The following is a 19,167-nucleotide window of genomic DNA, read 5'->3' as shown; positions in this document are numbered from 1 at the left end:
GAAACAGCATCACCTACCTTTCAGAGGGGATTTCCTCAGCTGTGCCACACACTTGGAATGATCCTTACAAAGGTGCTTGTTTGTATCCTTTCAGTTCTCCAAGTTAGCAATCAAAAGTTCTTTTCCAACTGATTTGTATAGAATTTAAGTAAGAATTATCTGGGGAGGGAGTGCTTCTTGCATGCAGTAAAAAGATGCCTCTGTGCTGGGTCACACCAGAACGTCTGCACCATCCCTGTGCCACAGCTGTGGGATTTGTTCCTTGAAACTCCCGGAGTTTCACTGAGGGAGCAGCTCCCTGCCGTGCCAGAAGTACCTGCCTTGGCAAACAGGCTTTTCGGGTTTATTTCCCTGTAACTCTGCAGGTTCTTCTGCCACCACTGAATGCTGGCACTGCCAGGGGCAGCCCCGGGCTGTGCTGAAGGCACCACGGGGAGTCTGCACAGGAGGCAGCTGTTCCCTGCCACTTCTGCTCCTGAGAATGTCTTCTGCTCCCATGCAAGGCAGGAACACCTGCAGGGAGAGGCTGCTGTGCCCCCAGTGCCCCTGGCTCTGCACCGTGGTCACACAAGCCGGGGAGCGAGAACAGCTCCTGCGAGGTAACACATCCATCCAGGGGTTCATTTGTTGTTTCCCCGTCCCCCCTCTGGGATTTGCTCCCAACCCCTGATGTATCAAAGATTCATTAAGGCTGGAAAAGACCCCCAGGATGACCAAGTCCCAGCCTCTGCCAGAGCTCCACCCTGCCCTCTAAACCCATCACCAAGGGCCACGCTGACTCGAGTGTGTGAACACGGCCTAATGCGCCATACCCGGGAAGAGCCTTTCCAGTCCACATGGAAGAGCAGAGGGCTTCTCCTCCTTCTTCAGATCCATGTTCAGACCTGGATGGTCAGAAGCACTGGATTTTGTACCACTACACATGACCATAAACTGCTGCTTTTTCTTTCTGACTCTGCTCTACAAATTACAGGGTTTTAATAAAGTTTGGAAGTTATACCTGCCATCAAGGGGATTGGGAAGAAAGCTGGAGTATCACACACTTCCTCTATGAGGAGAAATCCTCAAGCAGCTCCCTCTGTGTTAATGCTGAGAACAGTTCCCTGGCTCCAGAGCCCTGCAGGAGGAATGCTGGGAATTCTGGGCAGCCCAGCTGTGGCCAGGCCGGAGCTCAAACGATCCTTGAGCTGCACTCCACCAGTGACTCCCCAGCTCCTCGGGATGGGCAGCAGGGACAAGTCCCTGCTGGGCTGTGCTGGACCAGGTTCTCACCCTGCTCTCTGCCCAAGCCAAGGCAGGAAGGCCCCACATCAGGAAGCTGCTGTGGAAGGAATGCTTTCCCAGCTGGAGCTGCTGGAATTCCTGTCAGCACCAAGAGATCCTTTCCATTGCTCAGCTCACGAACAACTAGCCAGGAGGGCAAGGAAACCAAACCAAGCCAACCCTAATTTAAACAATTACCGAATTAGTCATCAACACACTAAGGAGTATTTAGACACTGAGTTCAACATATGCCACACTGATGCCTTCAGCAGTTGCAAAATAGAATTAGAAAACTAACATTTATTAAATCAATTTGAATTTTAATATACATTTCAAGAATGTGGCAGCATAAAAGGAAATGTTTTTAGAAACAACCTGAATCTACCATTTGCAGTTTTACATTAACCATCAGGGCTCTCCTGTCGACGCTCCGGAACACTCTTGACCTAAGTTCTCCAACTTTTGGTACCACATTGAATGCAGCAATGAGATAGTAAAGATTCCAAATACTCCCACATTTCTGGAGCAAAGGTACTTTGTATTTAATTTAATGAAAGTCCTAAAAATGTACCATCAACAATCTCGGCAAAACTGAACAGCTCTGCAAAAGCATTCCGACACAACCCGTGCTGTGCAGCCACTCCCAGACTCCGGGTCGCTACTTTGCTTACACGCAGTGGACTAATAAACAGATTTACATTAGTAGGTCACGATCAAACCACCAAATTAGAGACTGGTAGGATCCCTCTGGGTCAACACAAAAATCACATACAAGTTTAACTAAATACATTTTAATAGGACATCGTTAAATCTCATGAGGGCTAAAAAACACAGATCTTAGGTACTTGGGTTGGCAAATAAAGACAAGAATACTAAGAAGCATTTTCCACCATTTACTCATTATCAAAAATATTTTTCAACTCTTCTTGCAAAACAAAAACAAAAAAGTACAGACTGGACACGTACATCACATTTTTCTTCCTATGGCTTTAACCCCCCACCCTGCCCACCCCACAAAAAAGACGGGGGGAGAAACAAACCAAAACCAACAAAAAGCTCTGACCACATTCACAGAAAATGACACCATGGTACACTACAAAACAAAAGGAGGTGCCATTTGTGTCCAAAGGGTTTTGCTCATTTCTCAGTGAGGAACCATCATTGTACGTGCTTTGTGCCAAATCAAAGCACACCCAGCGCCAGGCCGGAAAGCGCCGCGGGGGCTCTGCCTGAGGAAAAGGGAAGATGGAAGCAGGAAAGGAACTAAAAAAATCCACGCACTATTTACCATGCTGCTGAAACAGGAATGGCCTTTGAAATCAGACAGTCATGTTTGTGTTCGAGTCAGCCCATGTTCGGGTTGTGCTCTATCATTCCAAGAGGAGAAATTTCTGCTTTCACAAAGCAATCTCAACTTTTTAGGCTCCCAATGAAGCCCTGAAGGCACAACTAAACTCTTGTGCCTGCACACTTATTTAGGGATTGTGCTGGAATCAACCATTTCTGCACAAAGCTGAATTCCTAACAGGAATTCTTTCACTGTAACACTTTTCCAGATAAGCTTGACAACTTTGTGTTATGTTTCTATTTTCGAGCCTTTTGGCCCAGGTTGAAAAGCACTGACCTTCAGAAGCTGCTTTCAACATTTTAGCAAAAAATGAGATAGGTTCAGGGTGGAGTGAGTTATATATAGCTTATTCTGTTTAGCAAACACCCCAAAAATTTGACCTTTGATAGCCCTTGATCCTGTGCCCTGGCTGGGAGGTGCCTGTCAGCGGGGAACTCCCCGCCGTGGGAGGGGTCCCGGGTCTGTTACAAACCTGATCAAACAACCCCTGGTGGTGATAAGCCCTGCACAATCTCCCTGCAGGCCAGGCACTGATCAGCCCCACAGCGGGGAAGATCAGCCAAGGGCTCCCTGTAACCCACAAAACCCCTTCTCTTCCCTAGAAGCAACAGCAGTAGAACAGCAGGAACTCGGGAAAGGGAGACGATGGTGCTAACAGAACTTGAGCCTTCATAGGGTACCAGAGATACTCTCCCCCAGCCCAGCCCCTCAGTGACTTGTCACACACAGGGGGCTGGCATGGAGGGGCAACTGAGCAGGGGCGTGACCTGTGGAAGTGTCGGGAAGACAAACCCCACGGATGATGTCATTACCTGGACAGGGTATCTGAGCTGGAGCTCGACCTTCACCTCCACCCGACCCTCCTGGGCCTTGCCTGCAGCCTGAAATGCCTTTTGACCCACCAGCTCTCTCAATATACTCATTCATCTTTTTTTAACTGTATTCTGTTCAGTAGAGCACACAACCAATTCTCACAGTCACTACCTACCCTTTCCACAGTGTATCCCCCCCAGCTCAGTGCTGCCTTTCCCACAGGAATGTCAGGTCATTTCCTGCTCATGGTGACTGTAACCCATCAAATAATTATTTTTCTACACCATCATCTAGCACGGTTGAGATGCACTATCTGGATGCTACACTGAAGCTGAAGCTCTGACTGAGCACAAAGCATGAGCAAGTACAATGAGGTCAATATATTCCTTGTCAAAGATCTTGTGATAAAATCATTTACATCAGCAATTGATCTCAAACTATGAGGTGCTGTAAGAACTAAAAACAGTTTTAGGGTAACTCCTCCATTATCTGCAACTATTTCCCAGACACTAATACACAGAACATAGCAATGAAAAACACTTGATACAAGTGATCTAAACGCAGGAGCTCCAGCAAGTTAAACAGAACCATAGCTGCCTTAAACCTGTAGCAGTTCCCCTACGGATGGCAGGGAAAAGAAAGAAAGGTTCAACAGTCGTATCTCATGTCTATAGCTTCATCCAAACTTTTCTCATCGTGTGTACTGGCAGCTAAAAACGTCGTTACTGGTGACCCTGTCACATTGATTACACTGGTGCTTGTGCTGGCATTGCGCACAGCAATGCTTGTCACATTAATGCCCAAAGTAAGCCGAGTCTGCTCCAAGGCCTTTTCCGGCACTGCAAAGGCCTCCAGCTTCTTCTCCCCGTTAGCCATGTAGGAATTTTGGCAGCCACGGCATATGCAGTCAAGGCAGGCTTTGCGGTTAGAGTAGCAAGGGCAGCGTTGGCCACGGCATGTAAGAACACTTGGATTTTGGGTGGCACGACCACATTTACACCCTTTCTTTTCTTGTGGCTTTTTATACACAGTTTTTGTCGGGCTTCCTGGCATAACGTTACTGCTGGGAACTTTCTCCTTTGCCTTGTCTTTTGTTTTCAGCACCCCTGGTTTGGCTTTCGGGTGGGATTTCTTAGGGGCATGTTCTAAGTTCTTTTTCATGCTTTTGTTAGACAGGAGTACAGTTTTACTGATTTTGGGAGTGGTTCCTCCATTAGGTACAGTCGCAATAGGCTGCAAAGACATTTTGTTTTCCTGTTTGACTGTCACGGGAGCCGATGCTCCCAGTGTTGGGCCGCAGATGATGCTGGAGATGGGCAGAGGCTGAACCTTCTCACTGTCGCTTTCAGAGCGAGAGCGCTTCCTGTTCAGCTTCACCACCTTGGGCGTGGCTGCCGTGCAGGAGAGCCCATGAGGAGAAGCATCTGTGGACATGAAAATGTTATGGCTGAGGGGAGGGGGGGAGAGCTGCAGGAAGGGGCCGTTGGCCATGTTTGCCTCCAAGCCGGGCTGCAGGTTGGAGTCGCACACCTCGGTGCTGGACACGGTCTCCAGGCTGCGCAGCACCTCCTCGACGCTGAGCAGCAGCGACCCGCCCGGCTTGATGTCCTCGCTGAAGCCGCAGATGTCGATGCCCGCGGGGCACAGGTCGCTGGTGGCCACCGTGTCGCACACGGGCTGCAGGCTGCCGGGGATGTCCTCCGTCTTGATGTAGTCGCCGGTGCTGCAGACGTCGATGGCGCTGGCGTGCTCGGGAGAGGGGATGCTCACGCCGAGCTTCTCCACCGCCAGCCCGTTGCAGGGGGGCAGCCCGTTGATGACGGAGCCCCGCAGGTCCAGGCTGGGGGTGCTCTCGGGCAGCGCCGTGAACCCCCCCGGCGCGTCCGTTGCCAGCTCCGAGGTGGAAGGGACGGGGGAATGCGTCAGACACAGAGCCAGGGCCGCATCCGAGGATTTCTCCGTCTCCTCGTGGAGCGGTGCCCCATCCTTGAGCAGAGCCAGCAGGTCTGCAGAGCAATCCACGGCCTGGATGATGTCCCGGGCCAGCGGCGTCTGCGTGATGTACTCGCACAGCTTCTTGTAGCAGTTCACCAGGATGCTCAGCTGCTTGTTCTCCTCGAACTGCTCATAGTCCTTGCACCAGCTACACGAGGGCTTCATCATCATCTTCTTGCCTTTACATGTTTTGCAGACATAATGCTGACAATTGGAGTTGGTAGGAGCAATAGGGTCTTGTAGCAAATTTCCTACGGGAACAAGAAAGAGGAAGATTACAATGGACTTAAGGCAGGGTTCCCAGGCCACTGTGGGATGAATTTTTTGTACTATCAAAACAAATTGCCTCAAAAAGTTCAATTATTCACAAGAAAACATTCCATCCAAACGACTGCCTGTACAAATTCTCACAGCTGCCAACCTGGTTTTAAAACAACATTGGATAAAATTAGAAGAAAACCATCACACCGTGATTTGTTGTGTGCTGCAGCCTTTAGAAACACTCTCAACTACAATCCTACCGATCCCCTTCTCCCCTTCAGCTTTGTCCATGGAAACTTACAGAACACACAAGATTTCTATGAATTTACCAAAAGTGCAATAATAAACTCCCATGACAACTTACTGTCGAGATTTTAATGGAATTAGTAAAAACAAATGATAACAGAGCAGAGGGAAAACTCCGAAAGGAATGTAAAAATGGTGAAATATCCACCCCTAAAGGGAAGAAGACACAGCAGACTTTGTGTTATCTTTCATTTAGCATTTTTAGTGAAGCCATCAGAATAAAAGATTTTCTCCAAGACTTTACTGTTTAGAATAAAAAACTAATAAAAATCAGCTACTAAAGGAATCCACACACACCTGACAGCCCAGAAAGTTTCAGACCCCCAGCACTGACAGTCTGGAAGGTTTTGTCTGCAGATTTCTGAAACTGTAAAAACCTGGAAGAATGGCTTTGGTTTTCCTTAAGAACAACTCAAATATTACCTAAGGATAAAATATGAAAGAACAAGAGAAACTAAATTCTGTATAGAAACAATCCAACTAGTTCCTATATCCAGAAAGTGACAGTATTGCTTTGCTATTTCCAGGCAGCTCTAGGCCAGAAAGATATTCCATCTCCTAAATTAAATTGCAGAGTATCTATAGTCATCCCCAGCAACAGGGATCCCAGCAGCACATTCTCAGCTTTGATCAGACCTTTCTCCCATAAGGAGCCTCTGCTGGATGAGTTACAGCCATCAGGGAATTCCCAGCTAGATTTTCCAAAGTGAAAACAATCTGCTGCAACAAGTGAATAAAATTAAACAACTTGGGAAGAAGCAGCAAAGTGCATATATCCAATCAGACTGGGATAAAACCCCCAAAATACTGAAGATACTCTCTCTCATTGCTTGCTTCTCTGATCCCTTTTCCCTGCATTCCCTGATCCCTCTTTGGGAAGGGGCTGCTCCAAGCCCCTCCACCTGAGCCACCTTTCAGTAGGTGTGGCTTGATGTAAACTGGGTTTTGAGCAACAAATCACAAGAGTCAGTGCTCAGGTTGCCATTACACCGTACTTTTTAATAAATGGAGAGAAATACAGTTGTTCAGCAAGCTGGCAGGAGGCACAGAATGAGCCCTGCCTGGACAGTGTGACAAGACCCCACCACAAGAAGACAGAAAACACTCATCACATCAAGCCGGGAAGATTGAAAGCCGACAGGTGGAACATGAAGTCACACAGCCCAACCTGCAGAGGGAATTACTGGGGTTTTTCTCCCCAAGTTCCCTCGAAATGACACGATATAAACAGCAATACAGGCAGAAATGGCCACTGTGGTCCTAAGATGGGACTTGATTTCAGGAGAAAAGTTCCCTGAAGAGAACAAAACCAAACCTTTAAATCCCACCAGCTCCTCGCGGAAGTCCTGTCCTTCAGCAGAGAGTTCACCAACAATGGTCCAGGCCCCTGGATCTTGAGTCCAACAGGACCAGCAGGAGCTGTGCCCTGGCCAGTGCTGACACTTCAGAGCCCTGGGACTACAGTGTTCCCAAGGCCAAAAGCCACCAGCATTAATTAATTCCCAATTAATTAATGGCACAAAGAAGCTGGGGGCACTCCTCATCCACAGGTAGCCTCCCTTGGCTCCTTAGGACAATACGACTGAGTTGTGATGCTTTACAGAATTCAGATACTTCAGAGATGGCACCAAATAAACAAGATATCACCTTAACTTTTAATTAGATTTTTAAAAAAGGCATCACCAACTGTGCATTTTATTTCTCCCAAAATAAATCTGGCTGAAACTCCTAAATAAGTACAAATGCTAAAAGGGGATACAGAAAAATTTAAATTTCCGGAGGCTTTGAGGGAAAAACCAGACGGACTGACAAGACAAAACACTTCACATGCTCTCACTGACAGGAAGAACAGAGCAAGTTCTACTCCAAGTAAATGCCAGGCAACCTACACTGGAGACATTAGGAATGCCTGAGCTGTGGGAATATTTTTGGTTTCAACTCATATCTCGTTGAATATTCATTCTTCAAAGTTTCTCTCTTGTATGGATTCTGTGGCACTATCACTCTCCTCAGCCTTAGTATTGGCAAGTTAAAAAAAAAAAAAAACAGTCAACCATGAGATGCTAATTCCCATAAAATTGAGATTGGAATACCCAGGGAGGGGCCCTAAGTCAGCAGCACCGTCCCACAAACAGCCCCTGAGCTGCTTTGGAACCTGGAGGTTTTGGAAGGCCAAGATCTCACTTCTGCCTGGTGGCCATCAGTGCTACCTCCTCTAGGAGTTTAAAAATGTATATAGATCTCCAAGATATAAACATGGTGGGCCCTGAAGTTAATATTTTTCCATGCTTGTAATTTAGTATTTCTCTAAGCTAAATGTAATTTTTCATTTTATTGTGCAGCCCTTCACCTGCATTAGACCCTTCCACAACTACTCACTGCACACCTTCAGTTTTACAGCCCTGCATAGCCTGCTGTTACTGAACCCTGCCCTGTCTTTTCTCACCCTTACAAAATTATTTGTAATAATACAAATTATTTGGTTATCAATACACCAAAAGCAAAATCACATTCTTACAAAGACTCCAATACAAGACTTTCCCTCCACATCAGCTCTTAACTATCCTGATTTCAGAAAGATTGACTAAATATGTACATTAATATCAGCACTTACAATTAATGAGGAGCATATACAGAGGGAAAACTTTTAATATATTATTTACCAAATAGCCCAGCTGATCAGCAAAGGCTGTCCCGGGAGCGAGGTCACTTAAATCACAAGGAATACTTCCTACCGTGGTCCTTAATGACCATTATTTCACAGCTGCAGGGGCAGGGGAAGCATCTGCAAATTGTGTCTCTGAGACCAAAGGGAGGAGAAGAATTGGGAATCAAAGCAATTGTTAGGTGTCTGTACCCAGCAAATGTGCTCCTAATGGATGAAATTCACTGGGTAGAAAGGCCTGAACAGGTACCTCTGGCCTTCCCACCTATCCTCAGCAAAGGCAGGCAAGGGCTAAAAACAAATACCTAATTTAGGGTCCTTGGAAATTCTACTGGAACATTAATCACTGAAAATTATCTTGGCCTTTCCAACAGCCCAAAGTCTTAAGAATTATGTCATTATTAGATCTTAATTTCATGAAGTAAACCAGAAAAAAATAGGTCACACTTTTTTACAAATACAAATGTATCCCTGGGGTTCATCGGCACCGTCTGTCAGGCAGAAGCCTCTGATCTCGGCTGCACTGGGCTCGCCAGAAGCGCCCTGCTGCCCGGGTGCTCGGCTGGTGCCCGGGTGCTCGGCCGCTGCCCGGGTGCTCGGCTGGTGCCCGGGTGCTCGGCCGCTGCCCGGGTGCTCAGCTGGTGCCCGGGTGCTCGGCTGGTGCCCGGGTGCTCGGCCGCTGCCCGGGTGCTCGGCCGCTGCCCGGGTGCTCGGCTGGTGCCCGGGTGCTCGGCCGCTGCCCGGGTGCTCGGCCGCTGCCCGGGTGCTCGGCTGGTGCCCGGGTGCTCGGCCGCTGCCCGGGTGCTCAGCTGGTGCCCGGGTGCTCGGCTGGTGCCCGGGTGCTCGGCCGCTGCCCGGGTGCTCGGCCGCTGCCCGGGTGCTCGGCTGGTGCCCGGGTGCTCGGCCGCTGCCCGGGTGCTCGGCCGCTGCCCGGGTGCTCGGCTGGTGCCCGGGTGCTCGGCCGCTGCCCGGGTGCTCGGCTGGTGCCCGGGTGCTCGGCCGCTGCCCGGGTGCTCGGCTGGTGCCCGGGTGCTCGGCCGCTGCCCGGGTGCTCGGCCGCTGCCCGGGTGCTCAGCTGGTGCCCGGGTGCTCGGCTGGTGCCCGGGTGCTCGGCCAGCACCGGGCACTCGCCAGCCCAGCCACGGGACACAGGAGGAGAGGGCAGCAAGGGAGCTCACCCACCAGTCTGTGCCCACCAAAGAGCACAGTGAGCACGAGCTCATTCTGCAACCACGATGACAGAAACAGAAATGCTGAGCCTCTACCAAGCTCTGAGGAACAGGAAGCTCTACCCATCTGAGGCACACACAGACTTCTACATGCCAAGAACCCCAAAGTCGTATCCACAGCTGGAGCTTTCACAGCTGTGCTGCTACACTGTCAGCCTTTTCATGTCAGGATTGAACATCGTCTGATTGTTCCTACTAAAATAACTAGCAACAGCCAGAAAGCTTCAACAGCTTGCCACATCCAAGCTTCAGAGCTCAGGAGCTCCTGAAGGACAGGAGCTGTTTCTCACCGACTGTGACACCACTGCACAGGGGTTTGTGCTCAGCCACCCCTCTACCTCCAGCTCCAGAGCTTCAGCTGCAGCAGCCCAGGAAGGAAAAGCCCTGCCCTCCCCACCACCTTCCCTGAACTTGCTCCCTGCCACCCCACACAGCATCTCCTCACCCTAGAAATCATCAGCTAGAGACCACGAAAGAATGAGCAGCTCAACGAGGCTTTAAAGCAAAACACAACAGAAAATACCCTCACAAAAGCAGTGCTTCCCGAGTTGGATAAACCCCCTAAAAGCACTATTTGCAAAACTATCTGACGACAGACAGGCAGGCATATGATGAGCAGCAAAAAGGTCTGTCAGCCATCTGCAGAGGAATACAACAAATGTGTGGGATCTGTTTTACATGGGTGGGAGATCTGGGTACTTCCTAGAAAACAAGAAAACTGAACACACTCAGACTCACAGAGGTTAGTGCAAGGGCCAGCTGCCAAGGACACGACAGCAGGGAAAGGTCTCACAGATCCCAAGCCCTAACACACCTTCCCGCTTCCCAACACCCACCTACACTCGGGGTAGGCTGGACCAGGGTGGATTTGACTGCACCCAAGTCAGGAGCCAGATTCCCCAGACCGACGTCTGTCCTACCCCTGCCCTGGCAGCAGCACCCAGGTAGAAAAATACTGGGCAGCTCCTCCCATTGAAACCGCCGGGTCCCCCGCGGCCCAGGTATCCCACCCACCGCACAGCATTCCCAGAGCCCGTTCCCAGAACGCATCCGCCCAGGCAGCAGCCGCGCTCCCACCTGAGAGCGCTATTTGCCTTTGCACTACCCAAGGGAAAGCTCTGAACCCCGCCGTGGGGCTGAGGGCAGTCTGCAACAACACTACAGATGTGTGATCCTTTCTTTCATGGGCTTTGAGACAAGGTTCTGTACACAGAAATTGTTCAGCTCAGCCAAAAAATAGAAATAAAAAAAATGTTCCCTGAGACTTCCAGCACAGAACTCTGAGAAACAATGAGAGTTTCGCTGTGAGCTATGTGAAATTATTTCTTCCTGCAAACCCATCCTGGCCTCAGATCACCGCAACCACACCGCCCCAACCACACTCATAAATTCCCCATCGGGTGAAATGGAATCATGGGGGACACAAAAGAAGCCCTAAAAAAAACCCCAAATCAACTAAAAATACGTATTTCAAAATTTTATCAGAGAAAACATTCTGCTGGCTACTGAATATTTCTGAGCATCCTCCATCAACACACAACTATGAAAAATTAGCTAAAGACATTATTACCCTCATATAGGGGCAGTCGTGACTAATGTATTAATGATTGTATAACTCTTTGAAAAAATAAAAACTGCACTGTTTTTGCCTGAACACCATGAGAATCCAATTTAACCATGATCAGAAGACAGTTAGACTATTTTTCTTCACATTTCGAGAGATACAGTCAACCTCTTTAGCCTAAGTTCAAGGAAAAAAAATTATAACAAATTGCATTTTAAGTGCAGAAGGGACTGCCTTGTTCTCAAGAGTCCACCCCCCACATAAGAAACAACAGAACATTTTTACTAAGTCCTATGTCAAAGTTATATAGTTCTGTTTGAAAGTCTGTGTGTACAAAATCCCTGACAGGAATAATTCTAAATGTACTTTTAACAAACTAGGTGGTAAAGTTCAAAAGATGGATAAATTAATCTTTTTCACCATGCAATGTAAAATTTTCACATAATTTTCCAAAATTTTCCAACAAGATTGCCGTATTTTGAGAAGTTTCAAATAGCAAAGTTAACATTTATCCTATGGGTATAAAATAATAACATATTTCTAAGGTGCAGAAACACTCACAAGAGTTAGAACTTGCTTTGGAAGTTACAGATCAAGTTCGTCACATTCCCTGAGCAAACAAAAAAGTAATGAAAACCATTTTTCCGCACCAAACAAAAATGCTCAGAATCCTGAAGTGAAGTGTGCTTCCCAAGGCCCCCGTGTGAGAGGGAACCAGCCGTGGGCTGGGACTGCGAGGCTCAGGAGACACGGAGTAACAAATTACATCACTGCGGGACTCGGTGGAATTCCCCCAGGAGAGCCGGGAAATCTGCGCTCCCTGCAAAGCGCCGTGCTCAGGAAAGGCTGTGCTGCCATCCCTTTTCAAGTCACTGCCCAGCCCCAGGGAATGTTTTCTGGCCTCCCGAAAGACTCCAACACAATATCCAGGAACGCTCAGTCCGTACTTAGACGACCTGACATGTAAATCGTGATGCTGCAAAGAAAACAAAGGCAGAGGAACGTGTGGAGTGCTCCGTGCCCACGGACCAGGACAGCTCAGCCGTCCCAATAAAGATGCCTCCTGGCAACACATTAACTCCTCTTTAAACACTCGGGAACACAATCGGTTTAATCAATATCCTCAGGCACCACCAAACCCATCCATCACCTCCCAGCTCCTCAAGCAGGAATGCTCCTCTCCAATCCCAGCACAAGACAGCCACTGCAACCCCTTTGGAAGCCACTGTCAACCAGCTGCCACCGAAGGGACCACAGCTCCTTCTCTTCCTACTCAATTTTCTTCTAAGGCAGAGGAGTATTTTTAGTTTAGAAACCAATTTAAATTCTACTGGCAGAACTTTATGTTATCAAAACTTCTGCAGTACAATGCAGACAACCTTGACAAAGCAGTTCTCCCAGGAGTCACACACAGGGCTTGAAAACAGGAAACAGTGAAGTTGAGTAGGGAGATTTTAAGAGGAACTCACCCAACATGTTCTTGAGTAAAAACTGCTGTACACAGAGGCGCGAGACTGGACATTTTATACACAAACGCTCCCCAAACCAAGCACAAACAGTACCTGCAGCAGAAGGTATTTGCTAGGTACTTACCCCGTGTCCATGTTCCCTGATGGTTGTTGCAGAGATGCTGATTACTCTTCACATTTCTCACAAATTCAGAAGTGTTTTGGCAACCATTCATTACATTTTTAAAGGGAAAATCACGTACTTTTAAAAACTACCAGTAGTTTTATTTACACTATTTCTCATCATTGAAAACAGAGGAAAGAAGAAAATGTCAATGGAGAAAACACCTAAAAAAAAACCCCACAGCACCAGACCAATTTTCAAACATAAAAGGCAACTCTGACCTGGCAGCACAGATCATGAATCAGCCTTCACTCTCCTCAGCCTAGGGAGAATGGACAAGGAAGAAGTTCTAAGCTAAACTTTTCCATTACAAAACTTAAATACACTTTTTTGCTCTAAAACTCTGTTATCCGAGCTCAACTCAGCCATGGCTCATATCCCAAATGGAAACTCCAGTATCATCCGTATAATTAAGTTTTATTATAATGGGAATTTGTTTCTTCTCCCTTGTTCCATGTCTGTGACAGGAAACTGAATTTTCCAGGAAGTTTCCATCTGTTTAGGTGTCACTCAAGTATCTCCCCTTCTCGGAGGGAAGTTCAGTCCAACTGTCCAGGCCCAGCTCACAGCATTTCCCCGTGACAGAGTGCAGCCCACAGCCCTGAGCTCTGCCTGGGACCTGGAACCACACCCCAAGAGCAGCCGACCAGGGAAGGGCACTGGGGGACACAGGAACTGCAGAAGCAAAGGAGAATTAGCTCAGAGAGAGGAGAGGAAGAGGAGGAGAAGGCTTCACATGGACAGAATGGCACAGAAGTGGAAAATTTTACACAACTGTACACAACCAACTATGGAGGCATTTCAGATCTAGTGCTAAGTATAACTGATTATAATATGTAATTATATTATACACTCCATTCAACTTTGGCAGTATAAAACTCTCAAACAGGCTCTTGCTTTTACACAAGAGCAGGAGGGAAATAACATCCTTACACTCATCTTTACATAGAAAAACAAAAAGTCTACAGTTTTTATTTTATTTTTTTGGCAATCCATGCCATTGCCCATGCTTGGGAGTTGCTTCCACAATGCTACTGTACCACTGAGCCTTCAACCTCCTGGCTAAAATTATCAAGAGCTGCCTCAGAACACCGGATGGGGCTCTGTGAGGTACCAGTCAGTGCTACCATGGGTTTCTTTGTTCTTCCCACCCCTAATCTCCCTAAAGCCACATGTTGTCTCACATCCCCTTACTGGGATTACAGGATGTTTAAGACAAGAACTGTATTCTCATCCTGTATTTCCCAGCACCAGCTGGGTTCCTGGCCAAGCATAAAACGCTGTCCTGCAGCCCTGCCAGCTCCAAGCACTCTCAATCAGCAGTAACAACCTTTCACATACCTTAGAAATATCTTTCAGAGATTGCAGGAGGAAGTTTCCTATGGATAAACTAAGCTGATCAGCTAAGCTGATCTGACCGGCAATCGTGTCTCTTACAAGCATTTCAAGTGAATTTCAGAGAAGGCTGTTAATGCTGAAGAGACCCATGATTTGCAGTTACCTGCATGGTATCTGAACCAGAGAAAGGCATGCTAAGATGTTTATCCCAACAGACAGCACCTTTAAAACACAGACGTTTGTTGCATAAATTCTACTATGATATTTTTAAACTCAATGTGGTATTAATATGCAATTTAATAATAATCACTTTATTCCAGAGGCTGAAACTTGTATTTCACATCCTCAAAACACACAAGGCACAGCCCTTCTGCCTAATGCACACTCGGGAGCAGTTATTTTCAAGTTTTAAAAGCTCTAGAAAATATTGTCTTATACATGCCTGTAAAAGGATGATGTACTACCTACAGCACTGTCCAGGAAACTGTCACATGATCACACTTAAATCCTAGAAATACACACACGGCTGCTCCAGCTGCAGAACTGAACCCTTATCACCCATCATGAGGCAAGAGGGAGACCTTGAATCCACCCAGAGCTGATTCAGCTGACTTATACTGACATACTGTATTTACATTTTGGCTTTCTACTGCTGCAACTCCATGTGTGCCAATCTGAATCTGAAATCAGAGCTTTAATTAGAACTTCATAATTATGTGGGTCCAAAAACTTCTGCCACCCCCTGCTATGTGAGCTGGTGTAAAAGACTATGGGATCACAAGGAAATGAGCTGGCTTATGCCTTGTGCAATGGGAGCCCAGGAATGTTAGCTGATTTATGTAGCTGGCACCCATTTCTCCTAAAAACAATTCCCTAAAATTAAAGGGACAATCTTGACCATGGAATTAATACCTACAGCACAACAAAACATTACAGAATGCACTCAAGAGAGATTACACACTGAGAAAAAGCTGATGACATAAAGAACACTAATTTGTGGAGTAACTTCCCAAGGGAATTCCTAGAAGTCCAACACTTGAGACTTTAACCACTACTGATACTTCCTGCAGCATTTCTCCAACAAAGCAGAGTTTTTAAACCTTTGCGCTCAGCACCTCACAAAGATCTGTGCAAGGAAAGTACCAAACACTCCAGGTTCCATGGACACGGACCCAGAGCCAGGTATTTGGATCTCACAGTCTAAACAAACAGGGCAGAAAGAAGTGAGCCTATGAAAAGCTTTCAAGTATTAAAACAAAAAGCCCAACCCAAACCCACAGTGCACAGTTAGCTCAGCTGGCAAGAGTGGGGTGCTGAGAACACCAAGGTTCTGGCTTCAATCCCTCCACGGGCCATTCACTGACTCCATGGGCCTTGTGGGTCCCTTCCAACTCAGAATATTCTGGGATTCTGGCAGAGTTTTGGGTGGTCATAGTGCTCACTGTCATGATCTCTCAATGTAACCTTTACCTAAGTATTTAAACTTTATCTTTTAAAACACCCAAGCTAAAAAGGCTTTGATGGTTGAACAGGGCTTAATGACCTTAAATATGCAGAAGGTGTAAAAGGTGTAACAGCTCTTAGCACTAAGAGAAAAGGAACACAAAAAGTAAATGATAAAAAGATGGACTGGCCTTTACCAGCCTGAACTGCAGATCTGTGACACTGGGAACAGCAGCTCTGTGTGGGGCAGGCCCACTCCCCCATGAGCACTTCAGGCTCAAGACAGATACCTCAGTAATTCTGTTTTACTCCACGGCTTCACAGAGAGTGTGGAATTTACTGAGGCCTCTCGATACTGACACACCACAAACAGGAGTCCAGGAGGCAGAGATAAGACTGGCTAATCAGCTGTAAGCAAAATATTTGAAATAAACAGCAGCTACAGTTATCTGAAAGCCAGCCACAGTAGAAAAAAAATATATACCAAAGGAATAACCCTAATATTCAAAGAAAATAAAGGGTCAAGAGAGAAAGCAGAACCATTAAGAGGTAGTTTGTGAACAGGAATATCCATGGAGGCACAAGCAAATAGAAGAAAACAAAACTAAAAACGTGGTTTGCTCTACCAAAGTGAGAGTGACAGAAAAGCCGAGCAAGAAAAGCTGAAGAAGGGGGAAAAAAGCTCAGGAATTTGGGCAGGGACAAATTAAAGACAGACAATTTCAACAGCACAAAGCGTAAAACTAAGATTGCAAAAGGCCAAGAAGGGAAAAAGGCAAGGCAAGGAGAACAAAGAACACATTTCAGAAGACCAGGCTTAAAGTGGAGAGGCCAGAGAGCACAGCAATGCAAATATGTTATTTAAAAAAAATCAGAACAATATTTGCATGTTTTTTGGCAAAAGCAGTCTGGTGACTGACCAAAAGCAGGAAGAATTTATGGGAAGAAAGCACAGCTGGGGTTGGAATTAACCGGGCCTAGGGTGATAAATAAAAAGCAGAGGTGCATCACTACTGGCATCGGGGCTCCATGAGGAAAAATCCTTAAGACAAATTACTTCAGGAAATGACGATGCAGAGATCCTGGGAAAGGGCTCCCTCCTTCCCAGTGCAAACAGATCTCTATTTTCAAAGACTTTAAGTGGGAGGAGCCAATAGCGAGAGGATAGGAAGCATCTAACGCTACTTTAGCCGCCTCGACGGTTAAATCCTGATCCTGTAAATAAATAAAATATTTAACTTTCTAAACCCCAGTGATTCAATTTAAATTTAGGGTAACACACGCACGGGTATCGACAAACACAGTGGGGATAATCCCACTCTGTCAGGAAAATACAAACACAAACAGGGCAGGACTTAAAACTACCAGAGAGAAAAAATGAGAATTAAAAAAATTTACCACCCAAGCGGTCTAACAGCTCAGAGCCCCCTCCCGACACTGATCAAGGCTTCAAGGGGAAGTTCAAGGAAACCTAACAGTTTATTCCAGAGCTTCCTCCCAGGAACGGACCCATGCCCCCACTCCATAAACACAACAGAATGCAATTCCTTCCCAGTATTCCCCAGACTGTAACACTGAAACTCCGGATACTGCCTTTGCCCACAGCACACAGAACGCTCTTTTTTGGGAGCGGGGAAAGCCCAGCAGACTTTCAGCCTGTTTGCTTTTTATGGTTATTATTGTTACAGAACAATTATCTACTAGGCACAAAAAACCCCAATTCTTGTTTCTGTCAGCTCAAAATTCCTGGCTTTCTATCGGAATTACTTACTGTTTACATTTCAAGAAGGGGGGAAAAAAAATTACGAAGTTCCTCTTCCCCTGCCTCTATGGTCTGCATATTGGTTTGGGTATCTTTTACCACACTCGCTCTTAGTCATCGCTTTTTTAAAGCGATTAACTCCACGACACCAGGGTATTTCAATGACCACTAAAAACTGCCCTACCCTTATCGAAGCAGTGACCACAATAAAGCGCTGCATTTTGAGGCAAACACTCTCTCCGTGCCACCGCCGCCTTCGCAGCGTGCGCGGCTGTTGAGACACAGCCCCCGCCGCCTCCCTGCCCTTGTGACCGGCCCTGCCCGCGGCTGCCCCGCGCCGGGGGCGGGTTTAGCCCGGGCTGTTCCCACTCCGCCGCTCCGAGCGCCGAGCCGCCCCCCCGGCGGCCGCGGCTCCGGGCCCGGCAAACTTTCCTGGGAGCTGCCCCGGACCGGGCCGGCCGAGGCGAGGCCGAGCCAGCTCCGGTGCCGGGCCCAGGGCCGTGCGGGAGCCCCGGGGAGGCTCATTGTGCAGGAACAAAAGAAAGATCCTCACCGCACACGCAGCAGGAGAGGGACTGCCTGAAGTAGGGCAGGAGCTTGTTAATCTCGGAAAAGGACTGGGGGTCCGCCGGGTCGTAGTTGAGCACCAGGCGGCTCGCGGACACGTAGAGAGCAGTGGCATTCACCGGGTTCATCGCCGCCGCTCGCTCGCCGCCGGCTGCGCGGTGCGAAGAAGGTCTGCGCGGGCCGCGGGGGCAGGTGGCCCCGGGGCGGGGGCCGGCCGGGTGTCACCTTGGTCCGGGGCCACCTGGAGCCGCGCGGCAGCGGCGGCGGCAGCGCGGAGGCCGCGGCGGCCCTGCCAGAGGGGGCCGCGCCGGCTCCTCCTCCGCCTCCCGCGGGGGGAGGCCTCGCTCCGAGCGGCGGCTCGGCCCGGGCGGTGGCGGCGGCGCTACTGCAGGTCCCTGCGGGCCATGCCCGCCCCGCCGCGGGGCCCCCTGCTGCTGTCGGCGCACTCCCTCAGCGGCGGCCCGGCATGGCGGCGGCCGCAGGCAGGATCCGCGAACGGGCGCGGGGCGGCGGCGGGGGCCGCGCTGCCCGATGCGGCGGGAGGGCGGCGGAGGCACCCGGGGCTCACCGCGGCCGCATCACCGCGGCGGCGGCGCCGCCTCCTGCGCGGGGCCGGTGGGCGCGCGGGCAGGGCCGGGCGGGCCGCGCGCTCCGCGGTGGCGCCGTTAGATCCGGCCGTCACTGCGGGGCCATCGCCGCCGCCCGCGCCGCGCATGCGCGCCCGCAGCGGGGCGGGGGGCCGCCGGCGCCCTCTAGCGGCGCCCGACCTGGCAGCGGCGGCCGCGCGCAGGTGGGCGGGAGGGGCGCGCGCCGCCTCAGGGGCCCCCGCGGGCTCCCGGCGGGCAGCGCCTCGCGCTCCGCCCCGGCCGCCGCCTCGCACGGCGCCCCGCGCAGCATCGCCTCGGCGCCGCCCCGCGCACCCCCGCCCCGCCGGGCCTCGGCTTTGCCCCCTCACGGCGGCCGGTGGCGACGCCGCGTCCC

At 49.2% G+C, this 19,167-nt stretch overlaps 1 protein-coding gene across 1 annotated transcript; it reads right to left on the bottom strand.

Moving 5' to 3' along the window:
• Window positions 1-1,543: 1,543 nt before the first annotated feature.
• Window positions 1,544-18,525, bottom strand: MSL2 (MSL complex subunit 2). Its single transcript, XM_048314629.1, has 2 exons — window positions 18,173-18,525; window positions 1,544-5,670 (listed from the first exon to the last, which is right to left on the bottom strand). The coding sequence occupies exons 1-2, from the start codon at window positions 18,312-18,314 to the stop codon at window positions 4,073-4,075; spliced, it is 1,740 nt and encodes a 579-aa protein (XP_048170586.1). The 5' UTR covers window positions 18,315-18,525; the 3' UTR covers window positions 1,544-4,072.
• Window positions 18,526-19,167: the final 642 nt, after the last annotated feature.

This window comes from Corvus hawaiiensis, chromosome 10 (genome assembly GCF_020740725.1).
Source record: "Corvus hawaiiensis isolate bCorHaw1 chromosome 10, bCorHaw1.pri.cur, whole genome shotgun sequence".
NCBI lineage: Eukaryota > Metazoa > Chordata > Aves > Passeriformes > Corvidae > Corvus > Corvus hawaiiensis.
The sequence above is the reverse complement of the archived record's forward strand: the minus strand, read 5'-3'. Positions and strand labels throughout refer to the sequence as shown.